Raw genomic sequence first — 20,115 nt, 5'->3', positions numbered from 1 at the left:
AACTGTTTATAGCTGGGATGGAGAACCCAAGGCACTCCAAATGTTGTTGACCTGCAGCCCCCACCATCCCTCACCAGTGGCTATGTCAGCTGGGATGGATGGAAGTTGGGAATCAGACAACATCTGGAAGACCACAGGTTCCCCCTCCCTACTCTCATTAGCTCTAATTTATGCTGGGGGAATTATGCAAGCCTTCAGGTCTCACCAAACTCCCTGCCAGCCAGCCAGCCAGCCAGCCAGTCAGCCAGTCAATGTTTATTACGGCAAACAGCCAGCATATTAAACCAGAAATTCTGCATAATTCTCTACATGAACAATAAAAGCAACTGACATGGGATTTTAACAGTCAATATACAATACTTAAAATACAGGTCCAGCGGAATAAAACACCATAAAAGAATAAGAAATTTAACTAAGAACTGTAGCCGCAATATCATCATCGGAGGGCAGGACCAATTGTTATAATATGTTATTCAGTCAAAGAGATTTGCATTTTTTAATAGCTAAGGTGAAGAATTTGGCCACAGTGTAGGATACTGAGCTCAAAGAGTCTTCCAGAAGGAATTTGCGTAACGTTTCGGGGGGAATTCCACATAATATTGCAAGGGTGTGAATTTTGATAATAGGGGTAAAATGAGTCGCGATCGTTCTTCATTATAGAATTCACAGAATAGAAGAATGTGAATAATAGATTCCACCTTGTTGGACATGCATGGACAGAGGCGCTCTTTGATTGGTATACGCAAGAATTTGCCGTGTAAGACAGCTGAAGGCATCGCATCAAATCGGGCTCTGGAAAAGGCCCATCTATAAGATTCATAGATAATATTGGATAGGTACGGGGCAGCTGCCAGATTAGGCCAAGATTTTAGACACCTGTAGTTCTTAGGAAGTAAGGCATCTTCTTTTTGTAGTTCAATGTCAAAAAGCCTCTGAGTAATAATTGTTTTTGCCTTATTCAAAGTACCGTTAAAGAGATATTCTGGGTTTAGGCCAATTTGTTTGATCTTGTTAGTAATTTGCAAAAGCCAAGGTGGATAAGGGGCTGCGGCCAAGAAATGAGATAACATTCCCTTTGGGTTATAATGAATTTTCAGCCAGAGGGATATTGCTTGTTCCCAGACTTTTAATTCAACTCTGGGCATTCCTGCCTCTTGTCTTAATATTACATTAGATGTGCTTTTAGGGGTGCCGAATAGGGATCTAAGAAATTTTGATTGAACTGCCAGCAAAAATCTGCAAGCTATTTCTGCAGGGGCGTCTTAAGCATATCCAGTGCCATGGTGCAAAGATCCCTCCGGCGCCCCCCCTTCCCAGAGTTGTTGACCTTTCCCCAAGCCTCTGCGGGGATCGTTCTCCTCCCGTGGAGGCTTGGGAGACAAGCTGCACGCCCGCCAGCCATATGGTTGACGGGGCACAGCTGGCGGGCATGCAGGGAAAGGGGAGGCCACCGGCAAAGCCGTGCAGCTTCCTCACTTGCTGGGGTGCCCCGAGAGGCCAGTGCCCTGGTGCAACGCGCCAGTCAGCCCAATAGGAAAGACGGCTCTGTATTTCTGGCAGGTGTGCAAGTTAAAGCGCAAACAGAGATAACTTTTCTCCATAACTTTCCTTCCCCGGGGGGAATTTGGGCTTGTTTCTCTGCAAGCAAACCATGAACAGTAACCAAGGCTTGTTCTTGACTTGCTGCTCATGATTTGTTGTTGGGAATTTGTTGGGGGAAAGAAATCATGAGCTGGGTTCAGATCTCACATGATGCTAGACCATTGCATTTGGGTTGGACTAGGTGCCCCTTTTGGGACCCTCCATCTCCACAATTCTATGACTCTGTGCTTCCCCAGCAGCACTTCAGCATCAAGGCAGGAGCAAAGCACCCTCAATTTCAGAATGCACCAGAATACTGCAAATTCACATTTAACCACAGTTAATTTGACCAAAGGTTTAATGTGATGTGCAAATGAGGCCACTGAGTGACAATCAGAAGATGAAATGTGACAGGAGTTCTGGTGTCATTGCACCCTGCAAGTATCAGGCATTGATTACTACCCAGAGATTTCAAAACCATCAACTAGCCTTTATTGGTGTTGACACTAAATCCATATCTGTTTTTGGTGCATTGTGCTGCTTGCTTTTTCGATGATTTCCTTTCAGTGGAAAAGATGGAAGGAAAGTACAGTAGATTTCCTTTGAGAGAGGGTTTCGAAAATTCCTTGGCACACAGACTGGGAACAAAGCAGCCCAGAGGCCCCTCTGCTGGAAAGCAGAAAGCAAGGCATCACCACTCACTGGAGAACATCTTTTTAGTGAATATTTGATGCTTAATTCTATCCTTTCTCAGTAGGCACTGCCTTAAGGTTTCATCACCAGCTGAGTGGCACTGAAAAGGGATTACCCTGCCAGCCTAACCGCTTTGCGAAAGGTACTATTGCTGAAAACAACTGTCCCTTCATATTGTCCTGCTGCTAATTCAGGGGACAAGGTTTTAGCTGATTGTTGGTAGGGCAGATTTGTTTTTTGTTTGCAAAAATACATGAGAACAACGAGAGTATCAGCGCTGCACTGCTTCTGCTGCAGTAGGGCAACAGCGTGTTCCTACCCATTATTCCATGGCTAAAGGTGGTGGAATAGTTGGCCCACAGGAATGGCTAGTTTGCTGGCCTGAGAAAGGAGGTGTGGTCTTGTTTAGGTCATCTTATGATGCTTATCTACCTGTTACAAAGCACACTGCTTCTCCCATGGTTCTTAGTTTAACTTAAGGGGGGAAATACTCTGAAGAATATGGGAACATGTACGTGATGTCCCTAAGTAAAGGGAGTTGAGTGAGAACATAGGCCATTCATCAGGGCCAAAAATGTTGGTTTTTTTACTCCCAGCTACTCCAACCCACAGCAGCTCTCAGTGGTTTCAGGCAGAGATCTTCCCCAGCCTTATTTAATTTAATTTAATTTATTCTATTTCCTTTACATCCCACCTCCTCCAAGGAGCTCAAGGTGATGGCATACATGGTTCTCTTCCTCCCCCATTTCATCCTCACAAGAACCCTGAGAGGTAGGTTAGGCGGTGGCTGGCTTAAAGTCATCCAGTAAGTTTCATGGCTGAAGGGGGATTTGAACCCTGGTCTCCCAGGTCCTAGTCTGACACACTAACCACTACACCACAACCACTACACGCCTGCTATCTGAGCCTCTTTACCTGGAGCTCCCAAGGTTGTGGAGCCTGGGATCTTGCACATATAAAACATGTGCTGATCTAGGGGGAGACAGCTATGGCATTTGTACCTTCCCACCTCAGCAGGACTAACGGCGGCTTCCTGCTGTTGCTAAGGCTGTTTACACACTAAATCATTAAAGCACATTCTTCCCCTCATAGACTTCTGGGCACTGTAGTTTACCCCTCATAGAGTTACAATTCCCAGCGATCCTTAACAATTGGGCCGGCCCACCCATGAGGCAAGCTGAAGCTTTGGATGGCAGGACCCACAGGGCAGATCTTTATCCCCCACCCCACCCCTTGTTCCTGCTGATCTTCACTCCTTCCCTGGGAGGAAGGGGAGTGCCATTTTGTGGTTCGCCTCAGGTGGCAAAATGTCTTGGGCCAGCCCTGGTTAACAAACGGCAGTGCCCAGATTTTTGGGGGAGAGAATGCACTTCAAATGTGCGTTTTAGTGTGCACATAGCCTTAGGCTGGGGAAGGGGACAAGGGAAGTAAAGGCTAAACTTCCTCTCCTAGAGAGTGCTACTGTGCTGATCCTCAAAGCAGCCACATGGGTTTGCAATTTAGTAAGAAAACAAACAAAGCAAGCTCATATCATTGCCCTTGTCAGAATCACAGAACTTTGTTTTTCTTCCCCAAATTGACCAAATTAGAAAGTATGTTATAAGTTAAGTGACACAAGAGATATTTGTGATTTGTATGGTCAACCATACTCTTGGAACCCTATAACAATTTAAGGGTCCTTGGAGTCATTCAGGTTTTGAATGCCAACTGCATATCCCGTGCAACTGTGTATTAGAGCCCTAGCACTTTTTGTTTTATTTTATTTTTAAAGAAAAACAACTTTGAGAGGAGAGAATTTGGAGTGGTGAAGCAGTTGGGTTCTAAGTGAGCTCAAACACATGCTTATAATATTGGAAGGTCGTTCAATGTGTGACTTCAGGTTTAATTCTGATATATAATTCTAATATCTCAATAATAGTACATAAATACCACTTGAAAACCTCACTTTAAAAAAACCTCTCTAACAGAATAAGTAACAAACAGTAAGCCAACTAACCAAGAGGGTGGTGGTGGAGGTAACCAGGCAGAGTAACATGATGCCAATTGAGCTAGCGCATGCTCTGGTTGGCTGTGTAGTTCTGAGGAAGTTTTTCCTCTGTATGCTTGATTGTATTTCTCCCTACTATGTACAAGGCCTAACGTAAGAAAAACAAAATCTCTTTGTTTATCTGCCCCCTCCCCCAATGATACAGTGGAACCTCGTGTTACGTACCGCCCCCTTGCGGACACTATGGGTTACGAGCTCCGCTAACCCAGAAGTAGATGCCCCCGATTGCAGCCTTTGCCCCAGGATGCGAGTGGAAGTCGCACGCCGGCAGCGCAGCTGGAGCAGGAAGCACCATTCGCGAAAGTGCGCCTCATGTTACAAGTGGTTTTGGGTTGAGAATGGACCTCCGGAACGAATTAAGTTCGTAACCGGAGGTACCCTGTTTCTCCTATTTTAAGACGTAGTCATAAAATAAGCCATAGCAGAATTTTTAAGCATTCAAGGAATATAAGCCATACCCCGAAAATAAGACATAGTGATAGGCGCAGCAGCAATGCCGGCCATGGCAGCAGGAGGAGGAAAAAAATAAGACACCCCCTTAAAATAAGCCATAGTGTTTTTTTTGAGGGAAAATAAATATAAGACTGTGTCTTATTTTCAGACAAACACGGTACCACTGTATACCGTTTTGTTCTGTTTCTTCAGCAAAATATTATAAGGATTTCTTTTTTCTTTGGACTCCTCCTGTATTATTTAAGTGACTTTGCTAACACTGAACCCCATGGCGGTTAAACTACCTAATCCTGCTGCCTTTCTGCTTCAGATTTTTCCTTCCTGAAGTTGCTTTTATAAAAACCCAAACCAAACCCATGGCTCTGTTTTTGGTTTCCAATTCTAATAAAAAGTTGCAACTGGATAAGATTGATTGTAAATGGCACGGGGGAAGTGACTGATGGTTCTTTTGAAGAAGAAACACCTGTCAGATGATGCAAACTTACCCAGCATTGAGATGAAAATAAAAGAGGCATGATATTCCTTTCCTTTTCTTCATTGCTTATGTCTTGAAATGATCCAATATTGGGAGGGGGGGATTCCCCCTCCCCGAACAAACATTTTCTCAATAAACAATAACTGTAAGTTTTTTAAGCAGATGGCTGAGTCCCGAGTTTCCCTTCCTCACCAGAGTTAAGCAATCAAGGAAGTATCCTTGGAAGTGCCTTGTAAATCTTTTATGGGAACGTCATTGCTATATGGTTGGGAGCGATGTAGCCTTGCAGCTGAAACATTCTGTTTGCTTTTGTTGTGCTTTTGTGAGCATGCAGGTCAGAAGGGAAGGGGAGAGAATCTAAATAACATAGCACAGGGCAGATCGGGGAGTGACTGGGATCTTCCTAAACTGAAAAACACAATCAGATGAAGTACCCCATAGTCTTTCCTTTCAGCTTCCTGTATCATTAAACTCTGACATTTTATTGGAAGAATGTATCAGAGCCTAAATGAATTCATTATCTTGTGTTTTCCTTATGAATGTGGAAAGGCAGAAGGAATGTTTTACCTGGTTATTTTTTCAGAGTTCCATTTTCTTCTCTGCTGTAGTTTCTCTTCTCCATCTTTCTGGGTCTAATCTTTACCGAGTCCCTGTGGTCTCAGTTCCATACCTGGAACATGTGAGGGTCATGCATTTATTTTAGGTACTGCTTGCTCTGAACATGGAGAATAAGCAGATGCTGGCAAGGGCATAGTCTGATGCCAGGACCCAGCTATGGTGCATGGAGAATGTCTCTGAGTCATGCTTTTTCTCACCACTGAAGATACAACTAAACATCACTGGAAAATGTAAGGTCATCACTGAAATGTTCCTCTGTAATGTCTAGGAGCCCACCTCATTGGCTGGGGTCTGCAGAAGCATTTTGGGGAGAATGTGAAACGTTTCATGACCTCAAAGTAGCTGAAGTAGGAACATTGGGTTAGCTACAGTGCAGGCATGCACAAGTTTATTCAGATGTAGGGATATAGGGAGGCAACAGTTTCCACCCCCATCCTGTGTTCATCAAAGTCAGCCGTTTTCACACACACCACTGAGGTTTTCACTGAGCTATCCACCATGTTGAACTATTCACCGTGACCTCAATTGACCCCAACCTCTCTTTCCTTTGGCTTCTAGGCTGTATTTCCTAGGCGAGTGTTGTGAGAATATCATCCATAGTCTGGAAATCTTAAAGAAAAACCAGCAGACCCTTTGTTTAATTTCCAAGCAGTTTTTCTTTAAGGTTTCAAGACTCAAAAGAGAGCAGGGCAATAAAAGACACAGAAGTCCTGTCCACTATTGAGTCTGGCAACCCTAAGCATGGGACTCTCAATGGGCCCAGCACCTGTGTCCCCAATAGCCACAATGATACCGTATTTAAATGTTTTTTTATTCAACTCCAATCACCATAACACTACTCACCACCCTACCTGATGAGTCTCCAGACAGCTGTTTAGTCATGGGCATAGATCTGTAGGCTAGGTGTTACTGATTTATTAGTAGGGACATTGCAGTTTGGACAAATTACAATACTGGGGAGCCACCATGGACGAGAGTTGAGCATTGCTCCCATTCAAAAACAGCACCTGCACCCGCCCTCTGCTAAGTCAGTGAGAAGGGTAATGATTTGGGGTTTGGCTGGGTCATTCTGGTGAGGGGCCTTTTGGAGCCCTGGATGACATTTTAACAATGCCCAGCTGCTGGCACTGAGCAGAGTGAAAAGGAAACTGAGAATGCATGCAGGCTGGCATAAGAACTCATGAACAGTGAGAAAATACCTTATGTGTTCTAGTAGCATAACACACAAAATGATGTCAAGGGCAATAAATAATGCATTTATTACTCCTTCATGTTTTATTTTTCTTTATTATTTCTTTATGTTTTATCATGCTTTTATATTTGAAGGAAGCATCCTAGAGTGGTTGGCGCAAGACAGTCAAATGGATGGGGTACAAATAATAAAATTGTTCATTTGTTTGTTTATACTGAAATGCTTCAATCCACTGGGAGGAAGTCACCTGGCTTGGCTAAGTCCCATTGAACCCATTGCCAAAAGATAGTTGCAACAAACTGAATCCTCTCTGTTTTCAGTGGAGTGTTAATGTTTACTTAGAAATGGCTTCTTTCTGCCGAATTCCATAGAAGCCCCTCCAGGCAATTCACAGGGATAATAGACTCATGTCTTCTCCAAGGACTGAAGCCTTGGTCACATTACTAATTTTTGCTTGTTGACAAGTGTACACATGGCTTGAGAGTTTATTTATTAGATACATTTCTACACCACTTTTCATTTGGCCTGTAGCAGTGCTCTGAAAGAGCTATTTGAGCAGGTTTGCAGAAGCCCCTCCAGGCAATTCGCAGAGATAATAGACTCATGTCTTCTCCAAGGGAAAGGAGCCTGGCTGGAATCTTAAACAGAACCATCATTTCCTGTTTGCAGCAGAGTAGGGCTGCTATTTTTAGTTTTTATGGACTTAAGCAGTTTTCATGCATGCTGGAGCTATTGGAAGCAAAATCAATTTGCAGTCTGTTAATAATGGCTATCCTAGATCACCTTGGAAACCCCCACTGATCCTCATGTTAACCTTCACTCCTTTGGTGAATGTACACAAGCAGTTTTATTGTGTGGTAAGGTATGGGTTGCTCACTTATCTGTATTGCTACCCATATGGTGTAAATGTTCTTTACTGATCATTCTCATGCCTGGTGAATTTTGGCATCTTTACCATATACAAAGCTGTCTGTCTGGAGTCACTCCTGATCTCCAGCTGAAATAACACACGGGATTGCTTTTGCTTCACATCTGTCCCTTGTTGTCCTCCCTCCTCCCACCTTGTTGCCCTTCTCCCTCATCAAAATTTAGAGGGCAAGAGCTTTGGGGGCAAGGTGCTGGTTTCTGCCAATGATAGCCTGTAGAACACTATGTTGTTAATGGTAATAAGCCAGAATCAGGGTCTTCTCTAGACCTCCATATTTTTCTGTAACATGTGAGCCTGGACAGAAGTGCTTTTGAAGTTCAGGAGATCCTCTAGAGCAGGCTTCCTCAAACTCAGCCTTCCAGATGTTTTTGGCCTACAACTTCCATGATCCCTAGCTAGCAGGACCAGTGGTCAGGGATGATGGGAATTGTAGTCTCAAAACTTCTGGGGGGCTGAGTTTGAGGAAGCCTGCTCTAGAGTAGCTTGTGTTGCCTGACAGGGCCGTCTTAAGCATACCTGGCGCCCTGGCGCGACGGATCCCTCCGGCGCCCCCCACCCCGTTTCCCAGTGCGGTGGGCGGGAGCGACGCCCCTGCGTGCGGCGGAGGCAGCCCCAGGCCCGCATGCCTCCGGAGAGCGGCCTGAAGCCGCTGAACAGCTGAGAGGCGCGCCTAGGGCTGCATCCGGCGCGCCTGGGGCAGCCTCCACCATGCCTCTCAGCGGGCGCAGTGGCACCCCTGGTGGTCTGGCGCCCTGGTGCCCCGCACCACCGGACCCGGGCCTAGAGACGGCCCTGGTGCCTGATAGGAGGAGAACTCCTGATCAGCAGTGTGCAAATGGAAGCACTTCTCATGTGTATTGGGGACATTTTGGAGGAGGGCATAATATTTGCAAAGGACCAAGGTGCACACTCTGTGGAGTGGGAGAATGAGCATTCAAAAACCATCCAACACAACCCATGACTGAGGGTTCACTGTTACTGAAATTTGAGAGGGGATGTGATGTTTGGGAATGAATCTGGGACAGACTAGGCTGTGGCTAGTGAAGTGGATAATTTGTTGCTGGACTCATTTCTCATCTTGATCAGCTAGGACCTGCTGTGACAGATCTGGCAGCTGACCTGTTAAGAAGAGTGCTGCAGGATGGAGTGAGCAACTCACAAGACATTTTTCTTGGGTTAGCTGTAGGAAATAGGTGTCCGATTTATCTACCACTAATTAATTCCAGGTGTCTTGGAGTTTCTTGATGTAAGAGTTAATCAAGAGAGATGTGAGAGAAAATAAGGAAGTTTGAGGACAACCTCCTCTTTTTAACAACTCAAGGAATCATCTGCCTCACCAACACTTTATATGGTGTCGCCACCATTATACAGGGTAGGTACCTTCAACCTCTTCAGACCCAGGATCCACTTTTAACCTAAATGTGCACCTGGGGACCCATTTCTTAATTGTTTAACACATATTTGTGTGGTGGTGGTGCTCCTTTTGCAACTCAACTTAGATCAGGCCACATCCTACTAGTGGGTCTTGACCCAGCAGTTGAACCCACCCAATTACCAAGCCCTCACTTGCCTCTCTACTTCACAGACTGGTAGAAGAAAATTGTGCAAAGGCCAAAGCTGATACCCTTGTTGCATAAGTAGCTCCTCCCTGAAACATTTCTCAGTCCAGTTGTTGATGCTCCAGAGTGTGATACGAAACCCAGGGACATAAGGAGATTAAGGAGGTGGTTGTTTTTAGTTCGCAGTGTGTATGCAAGTTAATAAGATAATTCAGGGGTCCCCAAACTAAGGCCCGGGGGCCGAATGCAGCCCAATCACCTTCTAAATCCGGCCCGCGGATGGTCCGGGAATCAGCATGTTTTTACATGAGTAGAATGTGTCCTTTTATTTAAAATGCATCTCTGGGTTATTTGTGGGGCCCGCCTGGTGTTTTTACATGAGTAGAATGTGTCCTTTTATTTAAAATGCATCTCTGGGTTATTTGTGGGGCCCGCCTGGTGTTTTTACATGAGTAGAATGTGTCCTTTTATTTAAAATGCATCTCTGGGTTATTTGTGGGGCATAGGAATTTGTTCATATTTTCCCCCCAAAAATATAGTCCGGCCCCCCACAAGGTCTGAGGGACAGTGGACCGGCCCCCTGCTGGAAAAGTTTGCTGACCCCTGAGATAATTGGTACATTTTGACATGTTTACACCCAGTAGACCGAAACCTGTGGATCATTTTGCTTAATGAAATAGTTTAAAGTCATATTTACTGGGTCAACCATTCTGTTGTGAGGAAAATGACCCACAGATATAAGCAACCTGTGTTTCCGCCTAATGAAAGTAGTTGGAAGAGGAGCAACCAACATGTTCCCTTTAATATTGAATTTTCCGCTTCTGGTTTCCCTGCAGAGCCGGTTTTCTCCTAGATCTGCTGCTGTTTCATGAAGGGCATGTAGCTGGCTGGAACCGATGGGATATGTCATTCAACAACATCTGAAGGACATCACATTGGCAGAGTCAGCTCATCCAGTAGGCAAATTTGAGGTGGCTGCCAGCCACGACGGTGGCAGCCCCCAATACGGCAGCTTCGCGGGCACCCCACTGCCTCTGCAGAAGGGGGGCTGGTATTGGCTGAAACCATGCCTGAAATTGCTCAAGCATGACATGCGATTTGGGTGAGATCTCACCCAAACTGGGTGAGTTTTTGCCTGAAATTGTCACTGATACCGCCGCTGCTTCTCTGCCCATGGCAGAGGCAGCAGGGGGAGTGGAAAGCAGTGTTGGCCGTAGGTATGGCACCAGCGGCAGGAGTGGCCGGGCAGGCAAAGGCAGAACTTTTCATTTCACCTCAGGCGGTGAAACGGGACGCACTGCCTCTGTGCATTGGTTATCCCTCCTCTATAATAATAATAATGGTCTGTACACAGTCCTGGTATCCCCACACAGACAAGAATCATGGTCACTTTCCCACAATTCATTTTCCTGCTCATCCAGTGCAAAACGTTCTTGAATTTTTTTTAGCTGTAGTTCCGAGAGATGCCATACTCAGGGTGTTTTTGTATCCAGCTGACTATTTCTATAATATACTGTGCCAAAAAAGTTGTACTTCTATTCAACCCGTCTTCTGCATTATTCAGTTTGGCATCGAGTCTGCCAATGAACCCTTCACGCGAGGATTGCCTATGCACTGTTAAATATATCTATTTGTTACGTGTATTTTAAGACCAACACCTCTTGGTGCCGGAGCTTGTTCCAAGGCTGAGTCAGAGCTTTCTGCAGAGGCCTTATCACACCACTGCCTGCTGTTACTCCTGAGCTGCCCCCGCAGCACCACTCTGCCTTAATTTGGCTTTAGGCATAACTTAATGGCAACTCTGAGATGCTTTGGATGCCAGATTTGATCATGTGTCATATTATGCACTGGTGCAAGAAACAATCAACCTGATATGTATTGCACTTTTGACGTGACCTGTGCTCTTCAAGGGCATATTGGTCCTCCACCTCATTACCCCTCCGGTTGCTCCCCTCCACAAAAGTTCAATATCAGACTAATTGAAGCTGCGGCCTTGAATCTCTGTATCTCATTACCCATTCCTTCAGCCCGCTAGTCTCAGCGAGGCAAAATTTAGAATGTCATGAAACCTGATAAAACAGTGCCTTTCCCTTTTTTTTCCTTTGGTAATGTACAATCTGTGTTCTTTTCACAGGAGATTGTGATATAAATAATGAACCGTCTCTGGAGAATATGTGCTGTGAAGCTTGAAAGTCTGCATTAGGTCTCAGTCCCAGAGTCTTCCTTTCACATTAGAACTTTTCTGTGCTAGCTTGGTTTTCTGGGGGAAAGGACACCAATAAGTTTTGGTGCCTGGGGCAGAAAATCAAAATGTGGCAAAGATATAATAAAGTTGTGGTAAATAATGCACAAGCTGCTGTTGATGGGCTGCCTCAGCTTTAAGATGATGGTGTGTGGCCTACTTTATGGAGGACAGTCCTCTATTTGAAGGGCTGACTGCTCAATCTGTTTCAAAGATTTGTTGTTGTTTAGTCGTGTCTGACTCTTCGTGACCCCATGGACCAGAGCACGCCAGGCACTCCTGTCTTCCACTGTCTCCTACAGTTTGGTCAAACTCTTGTTGGTAGCTTTGAGAACTCTGTCCAACCATCTCATCCTCTGTTGTCCCCTTCTCCTTGTGCCCTCAATCTTTCCCAGCATCAGGGTCTTTTCCAGGGAGTCTTCTCTTCTCATGAGGTGGCCAAAGTATTGGAGCCTCAGCTTCAGGATCTGTCCTTCCAGTGAGCACTCAGGGCTGATTTCCTTAAGAATGGATAGGCTTGATCTTCTTGCAGTCCATGGGACTCTCAAGAGTCTCCTCCATCACACTTTGACTAAACGTAATCTACCTGGAGCAGGAACCGGCAAGCCGCTTCAGTATCCCTGCCAAGAAAACTCCATGGACAAAAACAACAGGCTTATAAAAGTTTCAAAGATAAGGAACCATAAAAAAAAAACAAGATGGAGGGCTAGCAGCACTCAGTCAGCAGACTGAGCATCCATGTCATGGTGATGTGTGTTTAATTATGCTAATTATTTCTACATTTCTAGAAGCATGCCCAAAAATTACCATGTGCAAACTTTATACAAATTACCATCCTCTTTTGTCCTGTTTTTGGGTGATGCAAACCCTATTTTTTGGCAATGAATGCAAAACAGTCTACCCTACTTGGCTTGCTTAATTGGTAGGGTTGGGTCTGAGCAGAACAGACTGTGCACAAATAGGAAATGATAGTATGCTAACTTGTTGTGGTACTCTCCTTGCCTCGTAATAACTTCAAAAGGTATTGCCAAGCACAGATATAGTTATGTTGATATCATATTATCTTCCAACCTGATGATGCCCTAAGGAATGCTAAGGAGCAAAGGCATTTATCCCTCATCCTGTTCATATCTCACCGGTGTGATTAACTTCCTGTGAGAAACACTTTTGCTTGCATAACAGTACATGATCAGATTAATAACTAGAACATGCCCACATTTAGTGCAAGGAAATTGGATCTCAGGAAGAGAATGAGTTAGGTTTTTGTCTCTTTTAATGTTGCTTCCTACATCATCACCAGCCATGAAATCAAGGTTTGAATGCTAATTTAAGCTAAGCAGCACTTGAAGTCCATCCATCCATAACTGCATCTATGATCATAGTGACTAAACAAGTGGCAGGACATAACAACATCTGGGTTGTTAAATATTTTGATATTATATGTAGGGATAGATGAATCTGTCAATTTGGCTTTCCCCCCAGTTTCTATTTTTTCCAAGTCTTAAAACATCAACACTAAAAACTCATAAAAATCTATCAGTATTTATTCTAATTTCTTCTTATATATACATTTTTGTAAGCAATTTCCCTCAAATTTTGTGTTATTTTCACTAGCATATGTCTTTTTATGCACAAATCCCCTAATATATACAGTTCTGAACACATTTTCTGGTTGGAAAACTTCATTGTGAAATTTGGAGGCCTGCAAACTTTGAAGGATGGTTGTGTTTTGATATGTCTCTTGGTTCGCAAAGTGTAAATTGGGTAGTTTCTCATTAAAATGCAAACAACATCAAGTTTCTCCCTTGTTCCGACCTATATCTAAGTTGTATGATGAATTGAAATCTGCCTTTATTGTTGCATAAAGGTCCTCTGCAATTGTGGTCATGATCTTTCCTGCATTTTAAGCAGTTTCCTCAATCAATGCAAATCTTTTTTTTTTTTAAGAATCCAGTTGGACAGCTAGACAGAGACAGCATTTAGTTGTTGCTGCTATATAGCAATAATATAAAAAGGCTCGTTGCAGGGATATCCTTAACCTGCACAACTTGCTAGGGAGTAGGTTATAGCAGGTTCTGTGTTAGAGCGTTAGAATTTTCTCTTCTTATGACAGACAATGACCATTCTTAGTAGGAAAATGCTGGAGGTTTTGGATAACAGCATTTACAGTTAATTGTGTGCATGATTTTGCACAGTTCATATTTGCCTTATAGTGACTTAAAAGGTAAAGGGACCCCTGACCATTAGGTCCAGTTGTGACCGACTCTGGGGTTGCGCGCTCATCTCTCATTATTGGCCAAGGGAGCCGGCGTATAGCTTCCAGGTCATGTGGCCAGCATGACAAAGCCGCTTCTGGCAAACCAGAGCAGCACATGGAAACGCTGTTTACCTTCCCGCTGTAGCGGTTCCTATTTATCTACTTGCATTTTGACGTGCTTTCGAACTGCTAGGTTGGCAGGAGCAGGGACCGAGCAACGGGAGCTCACCCCGTCACAGGGATTCAAACTACCGACCTTCTGATCAGCAAGCCCTAGGCTCAGTGGTTTAACCACAGCGCCACCTGGGTCCCTATACATAGTGACTTACCTGGAAATAAATCTCATAGAACTTATTTCTTAGTAGCTAGCATCATGCAGTTAAGGCAGTATCCAGACCACCAGTTTTACACAACTTGCATTAACAGCAGTGCTGACCTAATAATAATAATAATAATTAATAAATAATAATAATAATAATAATAATAATAATATATTATTTATACCCTGCCCATCTGGCCAGGTTTCCCCAGCTGCTCTGGGTGGCTCCCAACAAAATATTTAAAACACGATAAAACATCAGTCATTAAAAACTTCCCTAAACAGGGCTGCCTTCAGATGTCTTCTAAAAGTCAGTTGCTTATTTCCTTAACATCTAATGGGAGGGCTTTCCACAGGGCAGGCGCCACCACTGAGAAGGCCCTCTGCCTGGTTCCCTGTAACCTCACTTCTCACCATGAGGGAACCGCCAGAAGGTCCTCGGCGCTGGACCTCAGTGTCCGGGTAGAACGATGGGGGTGGAGACGCTCCTTCAGGTATACTGGGCCGAGGCCTTTTAGGGCTTTAAAGGTCAGTATCAACATTTTGAATTGTGCTCAGAAACGTACTGGGAGCCAATATAGGTTTCACTGCTGCTCTGCCATAGCCCCACTCAGGTAAGTAGCAGCAATACTGGCCCTAGGGGTGGGGTGGCTGCATCCCACCCATTGGATCACTACTGATAGATCAGTTAGTCCCCCATAGGGACTAAGTTCCAAGAGCAATAAAAGTGCCCACCCTTTCTAAACAAGTGCCTCTTTAAACCTCAGAATCCTCTAATAATGATACCCAGCTATTTAAACAATATCCTGCTTCATAATATTTTTGAATAGTCTTTTCATTAAAGCATCTGGGTGCAAAGACTTATTGCGTTGCACGGCTACAAAGGAATTTCTCTCTCCCTTTGATAGGCAGCCACCCCCTTTTAATGCCACTTTGATTAATTCCCTATCCCTTTCTCTGCACCTCCGCCGCAGTGCCAGCCCCCCCCCCGCCCTCCCCGGCCAGTGCCAAATAAACTAAAGCACTAATACATTCAAGTCCAGAATCTCAAGGCCAATTGCCAAGGGTTTAATTATATTCTTCTGGCAAATGACCATTGTTTGCTCTTTAAAAAGTCAAGCATTACTGGCTGCCAACTCTGCCGCTCCAGTCAGCTGAGGAGGGAGGCTTTCAAGTGTTGCAAAAGTCTTTTATTTTTGCAGAACCGGGTGGTAATCATGCCGCAGAGCTAGTTGTAGGCTGTGAGCACAAACAGATCTCGGAGGTAAGGGAGGGTTGCCTTGTGACCTCACCTAACTGACTGGAAGACTTCAAATGAAATTTGAACGCAGTCCAACAGGACATTTTTTAAAAAAAACCCACCCATCTTTTGGCAATGTTGTTCTGGGGAAAGTTACCTCAGATGATCATATCCTGTGCAAGTTTTGATGTCTGTCCTTGTTCTCAGTGTCAGAAAAGTTAAAGGGAGGATGTTACAGATTGCTCTTTAGAGAGGAGTATTCCTCCTCCTAACAGCACACTTTGATGGTGAGTGCCGCTGGGGTTTTGCAGCCAAAATGGGGCCATTAAGAAACAAGAGAGAGGGGGTGGAATTCAAGGTTTACAGAAGAGCAGCAAAGTGTGTAAAGTAGATAAAAATGCAAGTAGATAAATAGGAACCGCTACAGCGGGAAGGTAAACGGCGTTTCCATGTGCAGCTCTGGTTTGCCAGAAGCGGCTTTGTCATGCTGGCCACATGACCTGGAAGCTATACGCCGGCTCCCTCGGCCAATAATGCGAGATGAGCGTGCAACCCCAGAGTCGTTCACGACTGGACCTAATGGTCAGGGGTCCCTTTACCTTTACCTTTTAACCTATATTTTATATGGCACTTAAATACCCACTAAAATTCAATGTACCCACCCACACCCCAGCAGTGGTAACTATTGTCATTCAAGGGTGGGTTATTGGCAAAAGGTTAAACTGACCAGCTCTTCTCAGTGTGGTGGGAGATCCTTGGTTACAATGAAACAACATAGCTATTGAGATGAGATACAATGCAGTTTTTTGTCTCATGTTTGAGCTGCAGGTGCAAATTGGCAATGTCTCATTGGCACAAGATCCAGTTCAGAGACAATGGCCCCAGTTCCCGTGTCACTCTGTGGTCTTTTAAATGTGTTAGTAGGAAGGAGTTAACGGTTTGTCCACAGATATGTGGCCAGCATGACTGAACCGCTTCTGGCGCAACGGAACACTGTGACAGAAACCAGAGTGCACGGAAATGGCGTTTACCTTCCTGCCACAGCGGTACCTGTCTACTTTATCTAAACTGGCGTGCTTTCGAAATGCTAGGTTGGCAGGAGCTGGGACCAAGCAACGGGAGCTCACCCCGTCACAGGGATTTGAACCGCCGACCTTCTGATCAGCAAGCCCAAGAGGTTCAATGGTTTAACCACAGCGCCACCTGGGTCCCTAAAAATATAAAAAATATCCCTAAAAAATTCCTTTAAAAATATAGGTTAGATTGCTGTAAATATGTGGGGCTGCCTCTGAAGATGTTTCAGAAACTTCAGCTGGTAAAGAATTTGGCAGCTAGGTTGCTCACCAGAACATATGATCTGTGGATGAATGGGGGATATATAAATATAATAAATAAATGAAATGAAATATATTGCTTTTGTCATGTCAAGATTGTGCTTAATTAAGGAGATGCACGGGAAAGGTGAGAAATTCCCAGAGCTCTGTTGTTTTTCACAGGGAGCTTTGTCCAGTTCAAACTTTGTCCTCCATGTGATAATATTCATGGCAGCTTTTCCTGGAAAGCAATTGTTTTCAGTCCATAAAGCCTGGGCCACATGCCTTTTCTCAACACTGAATTGGCTCCTGCCCAGTGTGTGACTGATAGAAAAACCATTCTGTGGGTGTTCCCCATGTAAGCAAATTAAGTCTGATCCTGTGTGTGCTTGCTCAAAAATAAATCCCACTCACTAGGTACAGAAGGTTGGAGTTGAAGTTGGTAGTGAGGCTGACAGCTAAGAAGCAAAATATAATGGGCAGATACAATATGAGATTAAATATGGTCCTGGGCAGCATGTTTAATGTTATTTCTGAAAGCTTCGGATGGCATCTGCCAAGCTCCCATGGTCTGCAACCTTCATTTGTTGTGTTGGGACTTGGACAGAATGATCCCAGGATTTGAATAGCATGGTACAGTGATATAGTTGCCACTTGAAAGCCAAAACCTTATTTGAGTGTGTTGAGTCATTTAAATGTATGCAGGCCTATGTTTATTGACTAAAATTGAGGCCAAGCTAAAAACTAGCGCTCGACCTTGAACTCAGCCTCTGCTCCATCAGCAGAGCATGAGATTTCAAATCTCAGGGTCGTAGGTTTGAGCACCATGCTGGGGAAAAGATTCCTGCTTTGTAGGGGGTTGGACTGTCTGTCACGGCCCCTTCCAACTCTACAATTCTACGATTCTTTAAATGCTCTGAGAATCACCTGTGGCCCCTCGATGGCCTGCACCACCACTGGGAAAGCGCAAATGGCAGCAGTTCCCAACATACGCACGCAGCAGAATGGGTGTGTGAAATCTTCGAAAATTGCACTGGGTCTTCCAGAAGGGCAGGGCTGGGGCAACATTAGAAACGGCCCTAAGCAGCAGCATTATTTTTTTAAAGTCAGTTTAATGAATAAGATTGATTTCCAGGGCTTTTGTACTTTACGGGGAATGAACGAAATCTCTTAAGCCCTTATTTTTGGCATGGAGCGGTTTGGAGACTGTGCAGCTGATGACAATGGGGGGAAAGAACTATGGTAAAGTTCAAGAAGCCTTTGTTCTTGTAATCGCTGCTGGTCAGCAGGATTCTTGAACAAAAAGGGAAGCGGCGAGGGGAGCAATTTGGTAATGTTTACAGGCTTTGTCTAGTCTCTGTGGAACGATTTGATGGATTTCAGGTGGTTGGGTTTTTTTTTTAAGCAAACAAACTCACAGCCCATCATCTTGTGTGTGTGTATGTGTGTCTCTCCCCCCCCCCCCAGGTGAAGAGTGAAGGCCCGAAGCTTGTCCCCTTCTTCAAAGCCACTTGCGTCTATTTCGTCCTCTGGCTGCCCACCTCCAGCCCCTCCTGGTTCAGTGCCCTCATCAAGTGTCTGCCCATCTTCTGCTTATGGGTTTTCCTGCTGGCGCACGGGATCAATTTCCTGACGGCCCATCGCAGCGCCTGCATAATCCTAGCCGGTTTGATATTCTCAGCTATAGGAGATGCTTTCCTCATCTGGCAAGAGCAAGGCTACTTCGTTCACGGTCAGTGGGGCACCAGTGTGTGGGCCTGGGCCTGGGCAACTCAGCTTCTGGAGCATGTGTCATGTACTGTCAATCATGAAGTGTGGAAAGAAGACAGGTGTCTGCCCATGTGTGCTCCTGCCCTGGAGCTTTAGCACATAACTGGAAATGCAGGAATCAGCGCCAGAAAAGTCTGTCATGTGTCTTGTTGGGGTTAGGTGGCTGAAGTAATGTAGCCCTGATCTTCATACACTATGAGGCAAATTTACACATCCTTGCTGGTGCAACCCAGTCAGATGGGCGGGGAATGATAATAATGATAATACATTTTAAAATATATTTTAACATACACACAGGCTGGCTGGCTATCTGCCTATATTTCAACACCTTAGTGCAGGCATCCCCAAACTTCGGCCCTCCAGATCTTTTGGACTACAATTCCCATCATCCCTGACCACTGGTACTGTTAGCTAGAGATCATGGGAGTTGTAGGCCAAAACATCTGGAGGGCCGCAGTTTGGGGATGCCTGCCTTAGTGTACAATAATTTTTTCTTTTCATGAATATTAATATGGTGATTGAAATTTCTCTCCTGCCCTTCCTCTCAAAGGAGCCCAGGGTGGCAAACACCAAAATATAAGCACAAAGCAGTTAAAAATAAAAGCACATGTAGAATGTTTAAAATAAAACCATCTACTGTAAAAACATTAAGAACATCTACCGTAAAGATACCATAATCACACACCCTCACAGCTAATTATTTCAAGTTTCTTTTAGCTATCGAATGCCTGGGAATGTTTTAAGTTTCCCCTGAATGTTGTTAAAGAGGCAACAGATGCACCTCATCAGGAAGAGCATTGCACAAATGGCAAGCCACCACTGAGAAGGCCCTGTCATGTTCCACACTTCTTAGACATCACTTTTAGCCTGTTTTATTTGATTCTCTCATGCAACCCATTACTCTGAATAATGGCAACATGCCTTAGGCTGAGCAATAGTTTAAAGAAGGTCATACAACAGATTTACAAATCTACAAACTTTGTGCACAGAGGGCCAGTCTAGACATTGCTGAAGTTCCAGGGCAGCCCCTAAAAATGACATTACTCAAGTCTCGTTCTCCCCCGCTCTCCTTATACTGTCTAATATAAGTCATTGCCGATGCAACATAATCACAGTGAGTTTTGCCACATGCTCTGATGCTGGAGGGAAGTTTATTTATTTGTGTGTTTATTACAATTAAATACCATATTTTATCCAGGAAGCTGAAGGAGCTATGCTTGATTTCCCCTCCCATTCTGTTCTCATCTCTGTGAGGTAGGTGAAGCTGAGAGATGGTGACGGGGTCACCCTGAGAGTTTCATGACTTAGTGAGGATTTGAACCTGGGTCTTCCTGGCCCTAGTCCAACATTCTAATCACTAAACCAGGAAATTCTTAGTCTGATGATATTACCTGTTGAGTTTCACTAGAGGTTATAGGGGAGAGAAGA

General features: G+C 44.5%; 1 protein-coding gene across 2 annotated transcripts in view; it reads left to right on the top strand.

Moving 5' to 3' along the window:
• The window catches only part of TMEM86A (transmembrane protein 86A), a 43,371-nt gene that overhangs the window by 8,845 nt on the left and 14,411 nt on the right, over window positions 1-20,115 (top strand). For both annotated transcript variants that reach the window (XR_015949102.1, XM_035120745.3), the window contains exon 2: window positions 18,385-18,649. Coding sequence is in view for 1 of the 2 variants with exons in the window: in XM_035120745.3 (XP_034976636.1) it covers window positions 18,385-18,649 (265 nt within the window). In the remaining variant the exon portion in view is untranslated. The remainder of the gene's footprint in view (window positions 1-18,384; window positions 18,650-20,115) is intronic.

Source organism: Zootoca vivipara, chromosome 1 (assembly GCF_965207765.1).
Source record: "Zootoca vivipara chromosome 1, rZooViv2.hap1.1, whole genome shotgun sequence".
NCBI classification, from domain to species: Eukaryota; Metazoa; Chordata; class Lepidosauria; order Squamata; family Lacertidae; genus Zootoca; species Zootoca vivipara.
This window is presented reverse-complemented; position numbering and strand designations above follow the sequence as displayed.